At 40.3% G+C, this 19,972-nt stretch overlaps 1 protein-coding gene across 1 annotated transcript in view; it reads right to left on the bottom strand.

Moving 5' to 3' along the window:
- SAMD12 (sterile alpha motif domain containing 12) overlaps positions 1-19,972 on the bottom strand; it is a 317,116-nt gene that overhangs the window by 227,865 nt on the left and 69,279 nt on the right. Inside the window, exon 3 of the mRNA XM_070942042.1 lies at positions 1,831-1,960. Within this exon, the coding sequence (XP_070798143.1) occupies positions 1,831-1,960 (130 nt within the window). The remainder of the gene's footprint in view (positions 1-1,830; positions 1,961-19,972) is intronic.

Genomic DNA, 19,972 nt, shown 5'->3' with positions numbered 1-19,972 from the left:
GCGGAGCTGCCAGCTTCGGAGAAGCGGCCCAACAAGCAGAAGCGCTGCACCCAGAGAGAATGGCAAAAGCGGTATTTGTGCTGTCCAAAGGGCCAGCAGGCTGCAGCTGCAGCCGGACAGTTGCCCCCCACGTCCGCACCACCACTCGTGCTGGCCATGCCCAGGGCTTATTTTCAGAGTAGGGATAACATTAGGCCCACCCCCCATAAAAATTAGGGTTGGGCTTATTATTGGGGTGGGTCGTGTTTTTGGAGAAACATGATATTTATCCCAATCCAGAAGTAGGTAGTACAGGGAGTAAAGCAAAAGACACACTGTAGAGTCTTCTCCGCTTTTAAAAATGATTTAAGAAAGGAATGCACTTTAGGTAAATGAGAAGTAATTTGAATTGGCTGCTTCTTTTACAACTTTGCAATCTAGCCTACATCCCTGGTATTTCTAAAAGCTTCAAGCATTAGACCCGGCTTAGCTTTCTGAGACTACGGAAGAAACATAGTAAATGTAACAAAAGTCACCAAAGATAGCAAAGAAAAGAGCAGTCTGCTTCTCCTTTTTCAGATGAGTTCCATGTGGCTTCAGAGGAAACATGGAAGGCAGGAAGAAACTAGATGCAGTGAAGGATTAGAAGGTGGAGCTACATCAGAAGTCTAACTCTTCTTTACTTTTAGTTACGGCCAATAAAGGATTCTAATTCCTAATGCCTTTTTTTAAAAAGAGTAGTGAAATCCTATGAAACTCACGTACACTTTCCAGATATACCAAGCTGCACCTTTACATATGCAACATATTTGCTTCCAAAGAGTTATGGCGCCCAAGAGTAAAACAATGACACCTGAATTTGGAACCTCAGCAACTACTTACCAGAGAGTTGGACTAGAAGGTCATCAATGGAGACCTATGGAGATTCTCAATCATCCAGGCCATAGTTGTCCCAAAAGTGCTTTTCCAAAAGGCAAGTGGACTTCCTTGTTTTTTTTTTCTTTGAAAATGTTTCGCTTCTGATCCAAGAAGCTTCATCAGTTAGAGTTAGAACCAAAGAAGCTTCCTGGATGAGAAGGAAAACATTTTCAAAGAAACAAACCAAGGAAGTCCAGTTGTCTTTTGGAAAAGCCCTTTTGGGACAACCATGACTTGGATGATTGAGAATCTCCATAGACAGACCTTGATGAGCTTCTAGTCCAGGGGTGGGTTCTACTTACCTTTACTACCGGTTCACAACAGGAGCGTGCATGTGCATAAGCTTCTGCGCATGCACAGATCGTCAATTATGACATCCAGGCGGGTGGGTGGAGCCTCCCGCCACTTTTACTACCGGTTCTAAAGAACCGGACAGAACCGGGATCAACCCACCACTGTTCTAGTCCAAATCTCTGATAAGTAATTGCTAAGATTCCAAATTCAGGAGCCATTGTTTTACTCATGGGTGCCATAACTCTTTGGAAGAGAATATGTTTTATATATAAAGGTGCAGATTGGTATATCCCAAGTCCCTTCCAGCCCTATGATACTAATTATTTGTATTTGCATCCTGACTTTTATTCTTAAACCACATCGTTAATACAAGCATTTCTCACTCCCCAAAAGGTCCATTAAAACAATTTTTTTAAAATCACTGAATGACTCCCTCATTGCAAATTTTCTTTTCATCACTCCTTTAAATGATGTCACATCACACACTGTTTATTTCTCCCTATCCACAAACTGCTCCAAGGAATCACATCTATTTTATATGCCCGTATAAAACAAGTTACTCCTTTATGGCATGAGAAGACATTAAACACGTGCACATCTATTCTAAAATGAAATAAATTTGATATTTTCATACTTTACCAGTTATGTCATGCTGTTTGAACGACTCACTGTAGATTTGATACTGACTGGGGCAATGTTTCTTCAACCACTTGCATACATCTTGCTGCGTCCAAAGGGCCACTGGCTTTGTCAGCTTCACAATATGAAACTGGAAATATAAAATAAGTTAAACAAAAGTTAAGCCAATCATTTTGCTTGCACTTTGCATATCCACTTGAATTTTGTACACCATCATCAGCCAGGATGGCCAAACCCTGCAGAGCTAAATTTTCTACTTTGCATGAAAAGGTCAAGGATGAAAGGATTATGATTAATCAGACACTTCTTCATGTGGCTAGCAATTAATAAACCGTAGATATCAGAGAAATTTTAGACTTGGAAGGAAGGTAAAGAAATCTCAAATTCAGTTCAAGTAACAATTTGGGTGATCAGCAAACATCTCAGACTCATCTCTGTGGATTCTCTTTATGCTACAAAACAAATACGATATGCTGAAATATGAACCTTTGGAAAGTTGATCTCAGTAATGTTAATAGTTGTCTATATAGGAGATGACCAGGCTGAGCCCAAGGGAGGGGTCAAGCACGTCATCAGTTTGGAGTCCCTTCCACTCATGAGATCTAAATCCAGCCCTCCCTGAATTCTGTTGACTCTTATCTACCGCCAATTTCTCCTGACCATTAGTAGTTAAGATTCTTGTTGAGAGCTAGCATGAAACAAACTTGTACTCGTTTGAACAATCCTGGTTCCTGATTTCTTGTGCCTAATAGTCTTTTCATCCAAGAGTCCTTGGAAACAATAGCTTTGGGGAGATGTCTGTCCATCATTCCCTTTCTGGGGTCTAAAACATTCAGGTTCTTACATGCATAGATCTATCATCAGAGTTGCCCCCATTGATGGCACTTGGCAGAATTTGGGGGGTGGTTGTCTTTGAGAAAAAGAAGCAGATTGACATGGGGCTTTTGCCTTTCCCAAACTGGCAAGTAATGGCCTACTAGCAATAGCAATAGCTCTTAGACTTATATATCACTTTACAGTGCTTTACAGTCCTCCCTAAGTGGTTTACAGAGTCAGCATATTGCCCCCAACAATCTGGGTCCTCATTTTACTCACCTGGGAAGGATGGAAGTCTTGAGCCTGGTGAGATTTGAACTACCAAATTGCAGTCAGCTGGCAGTCAGCAGAAGTACAGTACTGCACTTCTACTACAGCAGTACTACAGTACTGCACTTTAACCACTGCACTACCACAGCCCATACTAGCCCTGCTTTTGTGAAATATTGCTGCTGGGACTGTTGTATCACTAAAGCAATCTTAACAGAGTTTTAATTCATTGGGAAACTGATTAAAGATGTAGGAAACCACTGATGAAAGGGAAAGAAATTTCTCTACCCCTCCCCCTTTGAAAAATATCAGACGTTCCCAGATGTGCTGAAAAGTTGTGTAGGATCTTCCTGCTGAGAAAAATGAGGGAGATATGTCCCCTTCTCAGACATACTTGGTATTGGAAATTTTGTTTGCTGTGCAAACGAAGAGCCTCAGCATTTGGCATGAGTCAGGCACTGGTAGAGTAGACCAGGGGTGTCCAACCTTGGCAACTTTAAGGTCTGTGGGCTTCAACTCCCAGAATTCCCCAGCCAGCCATGGACATCCTTATAGTAGACAATATAGGGCTGTTTAGACAAATACTCTGACTCCATAATGAGGCAGTTTCCTTTTATCCTGACTCAGCAAGAACATAAGTATAAGACAAATGGGTGAAGAAGTCTTGCCTGGAAAGCAGCGAGTAAATTCATCAGGGCACAATAATGAAACAAGAGTAGGGAGTGAGACAGAAAAAAGCAATGAAACCAAAATTATGGAAAGTTGCAGAACCATAAGATTTAAGGAGGAAAGGTTAAAAGTTCAGGAAGCTGGTGGGGAGGGAAGTGATTAGGGAGGAATAAGATTTAAAGGGTTGTTTTTATCTGTCTTTTTGGCAATGCTTCATTGACCAACCTCGTCCCAGATCATCTTAATAAGCTCCTAGCCAATCTTGGTTGATCTTGAAAAGATGAACAGAATCAAGACCCGGTTAATACTAAGGTGGGAGACCATCCAAAAACATTGAGGTTAGTCTGGGAAGTCAAGAAACATTCCTAAAGAGAGCAATAGCAACCCATTTTTGAAAGGCTGCCCTTGAATTATTGGGGAAACGTCACTTGAATTTGGCAAATCCTGCCTTAAGGATTTCAAGTTGAAGGTCAGAGATTTATAGCCAAGGGATGGTCCTGGCATTCTAGCCATGGCCAAGAACACTATCTAAGAGCCTGGATTTAAACTTGACTCCAGAGTGCTTTTACCTAATCTCAGATCACAAAAGATTATTAAAAACGAGTGCCAGTATGTAAATTTGTGCGTAGAAATGGACCGGCAGCCAGCACAATTGTTTAAGAATACTAAAAAGGTTCCAATGAGCGCTTAGGGGGAAAGTAGGGAACCATGCCAAAGGACTAAATATGCATTCATGTTTACAAGTCTATTTGGGCTGGATTAAGTATTTTGTAGATTAAACCCATGGAGCAATTAAGCTGCTCTACAACATCATTATTAAGAGTCCATACAGCACTTCCTGTTTCTTCTTTATTCAGCCTGATTAGGTGGCTCAGTGGCTAAGACACTGAGCTTGTCGATTAGAAAGGTCGGCAGTTCGGTGGTTCAAATACCTGGTACATGTCTCCTACATAAGCAGGGAGTTGGACTAGATGACCTCCAAGGTCCCTTCCAACTCTGTTACTATTTAGTATTCTTCTTTCCTACGTGTAGCAGTTAGAAGAACAAACTTCCTACTTTGAAAGGGAAGCCAAGATTCATAATGATGCGCCATTCCCCCCAGACCGTTTTAAGAAATCATCTCTTTACAAAACAGAGCCACACCTTCCTATGAAGCTGTGGCCAGATGATATGAATTATTGCTGCATTAAACAGCGGGAAGAGGGTGGTAACTGAATATGTAACTGAAGTTGCCAACACATGCAGATTTAATAGTGGAAGAACTCATCTAAACAGCCTGATTTCCACAGCATGAAAACACCCAATTCACATTTGCAAAGAACATGTCCTCATAACAATGCCTCCACCTCATAAGCAACTCATTATTTAGGCAGTATAAACCTGGTTCAAAATACCAAAGATGGTATTTTCCCAGTTGATACAACTAGAGACCTGACATGTGGACATTCTAAGCCACATGCAAGAGTTGTCTTGGGTGGTTAGAGATGGGCAGGACTCCAACAGGCCCACAGTAGGATTGTCTATTCCAGTGGTGGGATTCAAATTTTTTTACTACCGGTTCTGTGGGTGTGGCTTGGTGGGCATGGCATGGCTTGGTGGGTGTGGCAGGGAAGGATACTGTAAAATCTCCATTCTCATCCCACTCCAGGGGAAAGATTTATTTATTTATTTATTTATTTATTTATTTATTTATTTATTTATTTATTTATTTTATTAGGCTTATATGGCGCCCTATCTCCAACAGATTCAGGGCGGCTCACAACAATAAAACCACAATAATCCATCATGCAAAATTAAAATGCCTAATTAGATCAAATACTATTAAAAACCCGTAAAAAACAACCCCATCAGTCCAGGCCGGGGGACTCGAATAACCAAGTTTTTAATTCGCGGCGAAAGGTGCGAAGGTCAGGGGCCAGCCGAAGCCACAAGGGGAGTTGATTCCAGAGGGTGGGCGCGCCCACAGAGAAGGCTCTAGATACTCTAGATACTGTAAAATCTCCATTCCCTCCTCACTCCAGGGGAAGGATACTGTAAAATCTCCATTCCCTCCCCACTCCAGGGGAAGGATACTGTAAAATCTCCATTCCCTCCTCACTCCAGGAGAAGGTTACTGCAAAATCCCCATTTTCTCCCGATCAGCTGGGATTCGGGAGGCAGAGAATAGATGGGGGCAGGGCCAACTAAAGGTGGTATTTACTACAAACTACTCAAAATTTCCACTACCAGTTCTCCAGAACTAGTCAGAATCTGCTGAATACCACCTCTGATATACTCCCATTTACCTCCAAAATAACAAATTTTGCTGCAGCTGCCCTACTATCTTTTCCTGTTGTCCTAAGATCTTCTTTTCCAACAAGGAAATGCTTTGTAGCCACTTGTAGGCAATTAGAGAAGGCAACAGTTACCACATGACAGATCCCCATCTCTTCTAGCCTACAAAAAAAAAAAAAAAGCAGCCTTAAAATCTGGAGATTCCAAAGACTTGAGTATGGAAGATGGAAGAGAGGATCTGAACAGTCGGCTCCCTGGCAGTGACCCAAAAGTGCCCCCATTGAGTCCACTGGATTCCCTGACCCAAGGCTGAAATCTCAGTGGAAAAAAACAACAACAAGCCAAGTCAAACCTGTCATCCTGCCCTTGCTTTGTAAAGAAACCAAGATGGGTAACACAGACATTTTCAACTTCTGGGGGTTTAAATGCAAGCCTGGGCTCAATTCTGGGCTAGGATCAATTTTGCTCCAACTAGTCTCCTAAATGAGAACCAGTTTGATGTAGCTTTTAAGGCACTGAGTTAAAAACTGGGAGACTATGAATTCTAGTTCTGCCATAGAGACAAAGCCAGCTGGGTGACCTTGGGCCAGTTCTCTCTCAAGCCCAAGGAAGGAGACAATAGAATAGAATAGAATAGAATAGAATAGAATAGAATAGAATAGAATAGAATAGAATAGAATAGAATAGAATAGAATAGAATAGAATAGAATAGAATAGAATAGAATGGAATAGAATAGAATAGAATAGAATTCTTTATTGGCCAAGTGTGATTGGACACACAAGGGATTTGTCTTGGTGCGTACGCTCTCAGTGTACATAAAAGAAAAGATACGTTCATCAAGAGGTATAAGGTACAACACTTAATGATAGTCATAGGGTAGAAATAAGCAATCAGAAAACAATCAAAATCAATATAAATCGTAAGGATACAAGCAGAGTGGATTTGATTTAAATCGAATTGATTTAAATCACAATTTAAATCATGATTTAAATCACTAGTAAAAAGGCTTGATTTAAATCAACTCGATTTAAATCATAATTTTTAAAGAGCAACTGTCATCTCTGCTACTCCTTTGACCCACTGTTGACTCACCGATAGTCCCAGTGTTGCAGAATATACAGCTTCATGCTACATAACTAAGCTCCATTTCATGCTGAATAAACTAAATTATTTATGCATCTTAAATAGAAAACTATCTTACGATAGATTTTTACCCCAAAAGTTTTTTATTAAAATAAATTTGATAAAAATCAAAAAAATCCAATTTAAATCAAAAAAATCCGATTTAAATCAAAAAAATCTGATTTTTTTTATTTTTTTAAAAAAATCATTGATTTTTATCCACCCTGGATACAAGCAACAAAGTTACAGTCATACAGTCATAAGTGGAAGGAGATGGGTGATGGGAACGATGAGAAGATTAATAGTAGTGCAGATTTAGTAAATAGTTTGACAGTGTTGAGGGAATTTTTTGTTGAGCAGAAGGAGGCAATGGTAAATCACTTCTAAAATACTGACTAGTTCAGGGACTAGTTCAGCCAGGAATCAACACTGAAGTAAAGGCATATGCGCATACACACATACGCACACATAGTTCCCTAAACTGACTTGTGCAACTTGTACTATAATCTCCCAGGATTTGAAATGGACACCCAACATTAGAAACATCATTAAAAAGGCCCAACAAAGAATGTTCTTTCTGTGTCAACTCAGGACTGCAGAAAAACAATTGCAATCAGCTTGCCTTCCATTGAAGGCCTGTATACTACACGCATCAGAAAGAGGGCGGAGAAAATATCTACAGACCCCTCACATCCTGGACATATATTTTTCAACTCCTCCCCTTGGGATGTTGCAATAGCGCATTGCATGCCAAAAAAAAAAACTAGAGATAAGGACAGCTTTTTCCCTGTGCCATCACTCTGCTGAACATCTAATTACCATAGTACTGTCTTTATGTCTAAGGATATTTACCCATGTAATATGGTTGTATAACTATTATCCTTGTCATCTTTTCTACTTCCTTCTCCTATTGGTATCTTATTATTATACTACTTTGTTGTTTGCAGGTACAGTGAGAGCTTATACACCAGAGACAAATTCTTTGTGTGTTCAATCTTACTTGGCCAATAAAATTATTCTATTCTATTCTATTCTATTCTATTCTATTCTATTCTATTCTATTCTATTCTATTCTATTCTATTCTATTCCATTCCATTCCATTCCATTCCATTCCATTCCATTCCATTCCATTCCATCCCATCCCATCCCATCCCATCCCATTCTAATTGTTGTATTGTCTCTACATCAACAATCTCACCAAAGTGTATGAATGGAAAGAGAATTTTCAACTTCTTTTTCTCCTACATCGAATAAGAAGACACTCATGAAGTGGGGATTAAATGCTTCCAAGCTCCATGCAAGAGAAACAAATTAATCACCCTATTTATTCCTCTCTTTGTGCATACAACTTTTAAACGTTATTACTTTTATTGTTTCAATTTATTGTAGAGTGACTCATTAGTGTCCCATCATCATTGTTAATGCTGTAATTTTAAGCAGCTACTCCGTAACTATCTCTTAATCTGTTATGGGACTTTAAATTATAAGGCATTCTTGGATCAGACGCTGCAGTCAAATTAATCATTCTGGACCACAATATTGCTTGAAATCCTTTTCTGGAGGTCAAGTTATGCTAGACAGATAATATATTCTGATGATATTTACCAAACAGCCCATGTTAATTTCTTTCTTTCCTAATGTGCCCATTTCAAGATCTAGCCGTGAACTATATGCTGCCTCAAATTACGATCCTCATATTAAAACCCAGTGTTTTCCATCTTCTGTTAATTTTATTCAACTTGTAAATTCTGCACATTGCCTAAACAACAGACACTACCAAGATGAGCAAGCATTTCCTTAGCTGTATACAGTCAAGGTTATTTTTAATCAGGCTATGCAGTTGACTTGCAGTATCGATTATCTGAATTTCATACATCAGGTTCACGAGGAGATTTAATTGGATTGATTTCTTGCTTAGAGGTGCTGGAGAACATTAAGTCTTCTTCGGCTTCAGCTCTTTGCAGCCATTTATTTTTTTATCGCTTCCAGTCGATATTCTGCTTTGCTGCTAAGCAGCTGTTCCACAGCTGTCAAATGCCCCCATGGTCCCCTCCCCCTTAAACTGCATTGCATTATAGAAGAGTGTTTCTTAACTTGGGCACCTGGAAGATGGGTGAATTTGCTGGCTGGGGAATTCTGGGAGTTGGAGTCCACCCAAGTCAACAGGTGTTCTTGAAAGTATTGCTGCCTCATCTACATAGAGTAGTACAAAGATGTTCTACATAGCTATCTTCCACTACTTAAGTGGCTGCCACAGAGAAGAGGAGGTTGACGTATTCTCCAAAGCACCTGAGGGCAGACCAGAAGTAATGGATGGAAGCTCCTTAAAGAGAGATCCAACCTGGAACTGACACTGAGAACAATTAAACAGTGGGATGGCTTGTCTCCTGAAGTTATGGGTGCTTTATCACTGAAAATTTGGACAACCATCTGTCTGGAATGGTATAAAGTCTACTGCTCGAGCAGGGGTTGGAATAAGATAGGGTAGGATAGGGTAGGGTAGGGTAGGGTAGGGTAGGGTAGGGTAGGGTAGGGTAGAGTAGAGTAGAGTAGAGTAGAGTAGAGTAGAGTAGAATAGAATAGAATAGAATAGAATAGAATAGAATAGAATAGAATAGAATAGAATAGAATAGAATAGAACAGAACAGAACAGAACAGAACAGAACAGAATAGAACAGAACAGAACAGAATAGAACAGAATAGGTTTATTGGCCAAGTGTTATTGGACACATGAGGAATTTGTCTTGGTGCATATGCTCTCAGTGTACATAAAAAGAAAAGATACATTCGTCAATAATCATGAGGTACAACACTTAGTGATAGTCATAGGGTACAAATAAGCAATCAAATCATACTAGGAAACAATCAGTATAAAATCATAAGGATACAAGCAACAAGGTTACAGTCATACAGTCATAAGTGGGAGGAGATGGGTGATAGGAACAATGAGATTAATAGTAATGCAGATTTAGTGAATAGTTTGACAGTGTTGAGGGAATTATTTGTTTAGCAGAGTGATGGCGTTCGGAAAAAAACTGTCCTTGTGTCTAGTTGTTCTGGTGTGCAGTGCTCTATAGCGTCGTTTTGAGGGTTTAGGAGTTGAAACAATTTATGCCCAGGATGCGAGGGGTCTGTAAAGGCCTCCAAGGTCCCTTCTGGTCCTTTAACTCTATGATTTTATGCGTCTTCAATCAAGTTTTGGGGGACGAATGTTTATGTGGTGGAGATGACCCACCATGGAGAGGAGTATATGACCCAGTAAATTTGTTCAAGCATTTGAACCCTGGCACAAAGCCTCATTCTCCACCATCACTCCTTGTCTCTGAGTAAAACAGGCTCATCTCCAACAATCTGCTTTGGAGTGGAGTAAATCACTGATTCATTTTGGATAGAAAAGCGGTGACTTAAAATCTGGAACTCAACCTCTCTGCCTGGGGAGCTTGCCAATCGCTATTTCAAATGACAATCTGTTGTATATCTTGTTCAGTTCTGCACATAATGGTTTCTTCTTCTTTGCCTGTATAAGGAATATGTGTGTGTTTTCATGCAAGGCTATTTTAAATGTTCCCATTTTGCATGAATACAGATGCTGCAAGGCAAAAATTCTTTAAAGCAATTTCAAGCCATGACTGCTTTACACATCCACAGGAAACCCAACATTTTTGCTTTTTCAGTATGCTACGAAGAAGGACACAACCGGAAAGTCATAATCAAATGGTCATGGTACAGAAATTCTACATTTTCAATAGCAGACAAAACATATTTTCAATATCATTTTCATTTTCTGCCCAGTATTGCATCGAGACTTTGCCTTGCTTTAGTTTTTCTACATGATCAGTTATCTTCAGTAAGCAAATATTTGTTTAAATCAGTGTTTCACAGTCTCATCACTTTTATTTATTTATTTATTTATTTATTTATTTTATTTTATTTTATTTTATTTTATTTTATTTTATTTTATTTTATTTTATTTTATTTTATTTTGTCTTAGATAATATATGTAAGTATAAGCATGAATTGAATACATAAAGTGACTACAATTAAAGGGAACATTAGGACAGGGCTGGTAGGCACGCTGGTGTACTTATGCATGCCCCTTACAGACCTCTTAGGAATGGGGTGAGGTCAACAGTAGACAGTTTTAGGTTAAAGTTTTGGGGGTTTTGGGATGAGACCACAGAGTCTAGTAGTGCATTCCAGGCATTTACCTATAAATTTCCAGATTTACTTCTGGCTGGGGAATTCTGGGAATTGAGGTCCACCCATTTTAAATGCTCTGACACTGAGAAATTCAGGTATTCCTTGATTTACATCCAGTTGCTTAATGACTATTCAAAGTTATGAGAGACGCCCCCCCAAAAGGTACTTATTATTGTCTGTCTGTCTGTCTGTCTGTCTGTCTGTCTGTCTGTCTGTCTCTCTCTCTCTCTCTCTCTCTCTGTGTGTGTGTGTGTGTCTCTCTCTCTCACACACACACACAGTCACCCAGATAATCACATCATTAGCAACTGATCTGCAATTACAGTTATTTTCAGTGTCCTGCAGTCCTGTGACCATGATTTATTATGTTTTTGTTAAAACTAGCATTTATTTCTGGTTTCCAGAAAAATGTGCTCCATAGAGAACAATGGATTTGTTTAATAACTGCAGATTCATTTAACAACCATGATGATTCACTTAACAATTGCCACAAATCAGGCCACGTGGGTGACCCACTTAATGACCATCCCGATTTATAATTGTAATAGGCAGTCTCCATTACGGTTGTAGGCCAAGGGTTATTTGTACTCCAGGTAAGTCCACAATTACGACCACAATTGAGACCAACATTTCTCTGTAGAAATGTTGCCCAACAACAAACCCTCTGTAGTTAAGCCAATGAGTCCTTTATTAGGAGTGCCAGTGGCCCCGGCAAAAGGTCTCTCTCTCTCTCTCTCACAGCAGGCTAACAAGTCTGTCCTGCAGGGACATGAATAGGTGTGGCAGACAACTATTCATCTCTGTCTTTTATCCCCAGAGCCAGGGTGGGGCTTTGCTAGCAGCAGTAGCTCTTCAATCCCAAGGATCGGCCCACAGATTTCCACTGCACTCCTCTCCTCTGCTTTCTGTGCATCTGTGTGTCAGGCACTGGACCCAGCTGTTCCTCCTCTTCCTCATCAGCCACCTCCAGACCTGGGGGCTGTTGACTCTCCATCTGAGGGCTGATGGACAGCCCAGGCTCTGTCTCTATCTCTGACAGCTCCGTTCCCTCTTCCCCCTTGGAGCTCTCAGGTTGCCTTGATGCTGGCCCTGACTCCCATCAGCCTCCTCGTCTGATTTGGCTGCTGGAGGGACTGGAGGCCAACAGGCCACAATACAGGGACTCCTTTACCTTTTATTGGGAAAACATTCCTAATAATAAAACACTATGCGGTGGCTCAGTAGCTAAGACACTGAGCTTGTCGATCGAAAGGTCAGCAGTTCAGCGGTTCGAATCCCTAGTGCTGCATAACGGGGTGAGCGCCCGTTACTTGTCCCAGCTTCTGCCAACCTAGCAGTTCGAAAGCACGTAAAAAATGTAAGTAGAAAAATAGGGACCACCTTTGATGGGAAGGTAACAGCGTTCCGTGCCCCTTTGGCGTTTAGTCATGCTGGCCACATGACCACGGAGATGTCTTCGGACAGTGCTGGCTCTTCGGCTTTGAAACAGAGATTAACACCGCCCCCTAGAGTCAGGAACGACTAGCACATATGTGCAAGGGAAACCTTTACCTTTTTATAAGAGCAGTTCTATTCTAATTAGCTAGTTGTCTAATTAGCTGATGGGCTTTTCTTTGCTGGTTTTAAATTTTATAAATCTATGTTTTTTAATATGGCTGTACACCGCCCTGAGTCCTTCGGGAGAAGGGCGGTATAGAAATCTAATAAACTTGAAACTTGAAACTTGGTTGTGTTTAATCAGAGGTGGATAGGTGACTTAAGGATGCTTTTGGTGAAAATTGCTGCACTGAACAGAAGGCACTCAGTGGCCTAAGTAGTCCTCTTCAGCTCTATGATAATAATTTAAACTTACAACAGTTCATTTAGTGAGCGTTCAAAGTTACAACACCACTGAAAAAAGTGACTTATGACCATTTTTCACATTTATGACCATTGCACCATCCCCATGGTCGTGTGATCAAAATTCAGATGCTGGACAACTGTTTCATACTTATGACCTTTGTTCCAGGGTCACAGGGTCACTCTTTGCGACCTTCTGACAAGCAAAGTCAATGGGGAAGCCAGATTAATTTAACAATTGGGTTAGTAACTGTTAAGGATATTGTTGTTGTGTTACCAACCAGCAGAATGTAGAGCACAGAGAAACGTTGCTGAGAGCAATAAATAAGAGATGTGCAAACTGGTTTATCAAAAGTTTACTTTATAGTGAAAAAACAATCTCATAGTCTTTAAATCAATCCAAGTCTTTGCCAGTTAAATCAGTCCAGTGATACAAAAATCTTCTTACCACACAAACAGTAGTTGGTTAGAATAACAAACTCACTCTGGTTCACAAACCATGATGGTAGCAGATCCATCCAACGATGATAGCACAATGGATAGCACTCCTCACACAATGGTAGCTTATCATCAACTGAATACGTTACAATACCTTTCTTAAATACGTTCACAATCCAGTGATTATCTAAGTACAGCATGACTCAGCATTACAATGAATCAGCAGGAAAACTTTAAAGTCACACAATATATATTCATATTAAAGTCACAGAACACATATATTGCCTGGACAACTTGTTAGGCTCAAACCATATCCTAACAGTAACTTATCAAGCGCAGTGATTCACTTAACAATTGCGCCAAGAATTTACCTTCCTGTAACTTAAAATTAATGTTCTGGATCCTATGCTCTAATATAATAAATAACATATCAGAAACCTCTTGCAGTGTGACATTCTTAAATATCTAATTTCTTTATTTGATTAAGTAGAAGTTGGTAGCAAAGGAAGTCTTTTTAAAATTCTATTTATTTTTATACCGTATTAAATTTATATGCCACTCGTCTCCATCTACAAAGCAGCTCTGAAAACTTCATTTTCAATGATAGGGTAGACAGTGTTATAATACATTTTGAGATGCAAAACTAAGGTGTGGCTTTGAAATCACTATCAATGCAGCAACGCAGACCATAAAAGCAAAATGAAGTCGGTGACAACAAAGAGAAGATAGTAAGATTCCCCAACAGAATGATATCTAGGAAAAGATGTTTAGCTAGCCTTGGTAATGAGGTATAGTCCTTTTCTTTTGTACCATTTGAAGTTAGAGCACCATGCCAAGAGAGAAAAGCCTTTTCCATCCAATAAGTACCATCACTCTCTCTTTTTGCAGATTTTTTTTAAGACGGTGCAGCATAATTATTGCACTAACTTCAATTCTAGTTGTAAGAATTGGCAGAGTCAATTGGAAGTTGGGCAGTCATTAATTAAATTAAGTTAAATTTAAATTAAATCAACTTAATTTTAAAGTAAGTCAAATTAAATGTAAACTAAATCAAGTTAAATTTAAATTTAATCAAGTTAAATTAAATTAAATAGACTATCTTTCCCCAATTGCATCTACCTGACCCACCAAAGCGGGGAGGCATGTGATGTTACAGATCCTCACTCCTAAGGAGATCCTAATGCAGGGGTCCCCAAACTTGGCAGCTTTAAGACTTGTGGACTTCAACTTGTGGACTTCTTCAGCTATGCTGGCTGGAGAATTCTGGGAGTTGAAGTCCACAAGCCTTAAAGCTGCCAAGTTTGAAGACCTCTGATCTAATGGAACAAAAAAGAAGGGCCCTTGTTGTTGAACATCATCCCTGCAGAAATAAGATTGACCTCCAACTTGGCATTCTTTCCAAACACCCTGAAGAAATAGTTTTGCCACTGGGCCTGGAAACCCCAGTGCCAGGCACAAATAACCAGACTTCCGTGCATAAGGTTCAAGCTCACTACTTTATTGTATTCTGCCTATTATACAGGAATCTTCTCAGATGGCCAGCTTTAGCCTCGGAAGAAATAGATAAGATTCTATGGAAATTAAGTGGGGTTCATTTGGCCCCCTTGCAGCTGCACCAGAATTTGAGGCTAATTAAGTGTTTGAGGCCTTCCTCCCGCCCCGCCCCCCCCCCCCCACCAGACTGGGTGTTTCCTAACACCCAAGGTGATATGGAGCCCATCAAGTGGTTGGTTTGATTGTTGTCATGAGGAGGGAGGGTGAGGGTTATTGGGTTTAATATTGGCATCACTGTGAGTTGGGCAGCAATATTATTTTTCTTAAAAATGAAATGAAATTATAAATTAAATAAATTTAATTTAATTTAATTTAAAAATTATTTATTATAATTATTATTTAACTTATTTATTAGGAATATTGACAAAAGACTACAAAAAAGAAATACAATATTTGATAATACACATTCTTACAGCAGCCAGAATTACTTTCGCACAAATGTGGAAATTGGAAGACACGCCATCAGAAGAGAGAACAATACAAAAAACACTGGAATGTGCAGAGATGGACAGACTTAACAAAAAATTCAAGAAAAAGAAGACTCAGATTACTATTTGATTTGGCAAAAATGGTACGATTGGTTAGAGAAAAAGAAGACGAAATAAGGGAATACCACTCAAGGACACAAAAATGAGGAACCAGAATTAATATCATTACATAAATATTGTTATATAATGAAGGATATATATATATAGATATAGATATATGGATATACAAATTACCGATGTATCTCCATTCACAAAGCTCAAGTTGCATGACTTGATTTTAGTGTACAGTTTGTTTATGTATAGTTTGTTTTTATGTGTGTATGTTTGTTTATCGTTAATAAAAAATTTTTTTAAAAAGAAAAATAATAATAAATTGGTTGCTTTTAAATGAAAATTTTTTTTAAATTAAATTAAATTAAATTAAATTAAATTTTGCATATCCTGCCCTTGCCTGGTTACATGATTCAAACTTAGTCAAACGTGCTCTGCATCCTGGAAATGGGCCAGTGGTTATTTTACAGGGACTTTCAACATTCAACATTCACAACAATTTTAGGTCTCAGATTGCTTGTGGTTCAGCAGTGCTGTTAAACAAAACGAGGACCTGAAGTCTAAAAGGGACAGTAAAGGTAAAGGTTAAGGTTCGCCTCACACATATGTGCTAGTCGTTCCCTACTTAGGGGGCGGTGCTCATCTCTGTTTCTAAGCCAAGGAGCCAGGGCTGTCCAAAGACATCTTGTGGTCATGTGGCCGGCATGACTAAATGCCAAAGGCGCATGGAATGCTATTACCTCCCCACCAAAGTGGTCCCTATTTTTCTACTTGCATTTTTTATGTGCTTTCGAACTGCTAGGTTGGCAGAAGCTGGGACAAGTAACGGGAGCTCACCCTGTTACGCGGCACTAGGGATTCAAACTGCTGAACTGTCGATCTTTCGATCGACAAGCTCGGCATCTTAGCCACTGAGCCACCGCATCCCTTTTAAAGAGACAGTATTTGGTATAAATCCAAGAGTTCAGTAACATACAAACATTCCAACTTTTTTTTTGCTATTAATACAAAGACATCAAATACAAAAGAATAAAGTTCAATGGCTATTAAACTTTTTACACAGTCCATTAGCAACCCTCTAAAGAGAAAACAATGAAGCCTTCATGTCTTAAGCATAAATACATTATTGGTGATAAATTAATGCTGAAGTGTCAAAATACTTACTAGAAGCTACTTCTGGCCTCCTTAAACTTCTCCTCAAGGACTTGTACCTTGGTCTTTCGTTTTTTTGTTTTTTTTTAAGCATCGATTTTTCTCTCTCTTAAAAAAAAAAAATCCTCATGTTCTGGAAGTTAAAAATAGATGCCATTTTAAAAGTAACTTTATGGCTGTTTGTAACAGGAAATGGCCTGTGTTGGATCCTTGAGTAGAGGGTAGACTAGCCTGAAAGTGCAATTTTATTTTAATGAGCTCCGGGGAATTGAAATTCTGCCTTTCTTATAACAACAGCAGAATTTTCCCACATCTCCATTTAAAACAGGACACATCCTACTGCTTGGTCCAAAGACTATATCACAGGGGTCCCCAAACTTGGTAGCTTTAAGACTTCTGGGAGTCGAAGTCCACAAGTCTTAAAGCTACCACGTTTGAAGACCTCTGCTATATCATAAGCAAAGTCAACAGATCTCAAAGTTAATGGGACAACTGCTCTGATATAAAACCATAGAGCAGTGATAAGTAATCCTGTGCAGGTCAGGGGCATCCTTAATTATTTAAGGGAGAGAACTGAGGGTTTCAGAGGTTGGAGCAATAATAAAAGTAGAGAGAATTATCGTGCATATTGCTAATTCTAGGTGTTTCTCAACTTTGGCTGCTTTATGTTTTGTGGACTTCAACTCCCAGAATTCCCCAGCCACCATGCTGACTGAGGAATTCTGGGAATTGAAGTCCACAAAACATAACCTTGCTAGGGTTGAAAAACACTGCTCTAGGACACTACTTATTTTGGGCAACCATGAAGATCTGCAGAAGAATCGTTTTTTGCGTATCCCATTGCTGTCTTTGTGGCACACAGGAAAATCTTTCCTCAGAAGCTGTATTTGATCTTCTATCAAACTCGATATTTAGAAAAGTCACTAGACCTTTAATAATTATGTGACAATTTTTATTAATTTTGTTTTAACATTTTCAATCCTGCTGTTTCATTTTATTTGCTGCTTTTAATAGTCACTTCAAGGAAAATGATGATAAATGTGAATCATAAAGTCAGTGATTACACAGAAGGATTTCTCTAGAATTATCTTTCTCTAATCTGAATTTTCAGCTCTTCCAATAGAGTCATTGTATAACTGATTCCACTCCACCCACCCTGGTCAGGCTCTTTTTTTACCTTTCACCTTTCCCAGCATTATAAATTTCTTAAGACAGTGATGGCTTTGTATAGTATATCTAAAATATGATAATTTGAGCCTAGTAATTTGTGTTCTCAAGTGAGAACTCTGACTTATTGGATGATAAATTGTTTTCTTGGTAATTCATAGTATCTTGAATCTTGTCCAACACCGAAGTTGAAAGATGTCAATATTCTTTCTCTCCTATTTCTTCAAAGTCCAACTTTCACTTTCATAAAATGCTACACCATTGCCTGCATGATTGTGGGTAAAAGACACAATACAGCCTCAGTATAATATTTTTAAAGCCTTCATGTCAGGGTTCCAAGCAGTGCTGTGGAGTCGGAGTCGGAGTCGGAGTCGAGGAGTCGGAGTCGGAGGAAATTTTGGGTACCTGGAGTCGGAGTCGGAGTCGGCAAACAATGCACCGACTCCGACTCCTACTAAATTTAGATTGGAATTTTAAAAAAAGCAAGTTTAAATGTCCCAATTCACAAAAAGTTATAATTAATGACTTCTCTACTGTAAGAATAAAGACCAATGCATGCAGTGCCTCACGTAACCGCAAAATGAACACGTTAAGTGACCGTGAAGAAGCATGCTTTTCATGTGCTTCACTATAAGGCACGCAACGCACAATTAGGAGTGGCAATACTTATACTTTCCATAGTGTTGTGTTCTGCTGTTACAGGGAACGCAGCGCCCATGGGTAACCTAGCCTCTCACTGATAAGGGATTAAGTAAATATGTTTTTTGCAGGACTAGAGACACTTGCATAAGTGAAGGGAATGGAGGGTCAATAGTTCAAGACTGAAGCTGTAAACCATTGGAAAAACTGCTGTCATTCAGCTAAGGCTATAAAAACTTGTAAACTCTGATTGTTAGCTTAAACTTTAAACATTTATTTATTTATTATTTATTTAATTAAATTTTTATACCGCCCTTCTCCAAAATAGGACTCAGGGCGGTGCACAGCCAAGGTAAAAACAAGACATATATACAAACATGGTGAATCTAAAAAAAACTATTTAAAATAATTAAATGTTTTGGCCGAATTAAAACCATTTCCAATTTAAAATCAATTTAAAAATTAAAAAATTTGGTCAAGCCAGCCCAGCTTGTTGGAATAAATAGGTTTTTAGGGCCCGACGAAAAATCCGGAGGTCTGTTATTATGCGTAATTCTGGGGGGAGGGTGTTCCAGAGGGTAGGCGCCACCACAGAGAAGGCTCTCCCCCTGGGGGTCGCCAGCCGACATTGCCTGGCGGACGGCACCCTGAGGAGGCCCACTCTGTGTGAGCGTACTGGCCGGTGGGAGGCTATTGGTGGCAGAAGGCGGTCTCGTAAGTACCCCGGCCCTAAGCCATGGAGCGCTTTAAAGGTGGTCACCAACACCTTGAAGCGCACCCGGAAGACCACCGGGAGCCAGTGCAGCTCGCGCAGGAGAGGTGTCACGTGGGAGCGCCTCGTCGCCCCCATGATCCCCCGCGCGGCCGCGTTCTGGACCAGCTGGAGCCTCCGGGTGCACCCCAGGGGGAGCCCCATGTAGAGAGCGTTGCAGTAGTCCAGGCGGGAGGTGACGAGGGCCTGAGTGACTGTGCGTAGGGAGTCCCGATCTAGAAAGGGACGCAACTGGCGTATCAGGCGAACCTGATAAAAAGCCCCCCTGGCCACGGCCGTCAAATGATCTTCCAAGGACAGCCGTGCGTCCAGGAGGACGCCCAAGTTGCGAGCCCTCTCCGTGGGGGCGAGTGATTCACCCCCAATAGTCAGCGATGGCGTCAGCTGGCTATATCGGGACGCCGGAAGCCACAGCCACTCGGTCTTGGAGGGGTTGAGTTGGAGCCTGTTTCTCCCCATCCAGGCCCGCACGGCCTCCAGGCACTGGGACAACACTTCAAGGGCATCATTGGGGTGGCCTGGGGTGGAGATATATAGCTGGGTGTCATCAGCGTATTGATGGAACTCCACCCCGAAGCCACGGATGATCTCACCCAGCGGCTTTACATAAATGTTGAACAGAAGGGGCGAGAGTACCGACCCTTGTGGCACCCCACAAGCAAGGTGCCTCGGGGTCGACCGCTGCCCCC

This window comes from Pituophis catenifer, unplaced genomic scaffold (genome assembly GCF_029215685.1).
Source record: "Pituophis catenifer annectens isolate HBS135680 unplaced genomic scaffold, rPitCat1.0.hap2 SCAF_3, whole genome shotgun sequence".
NCBI classification, from domain to species: Eukaryota; Metazoa; Chordata; class Lepidosauria; order Squamata; family Colubridae; genus Pituophis; species Pituophis catenifer.
This window is presented reverse-complemented; position numbering and strand designations above follow the sequence as displayed.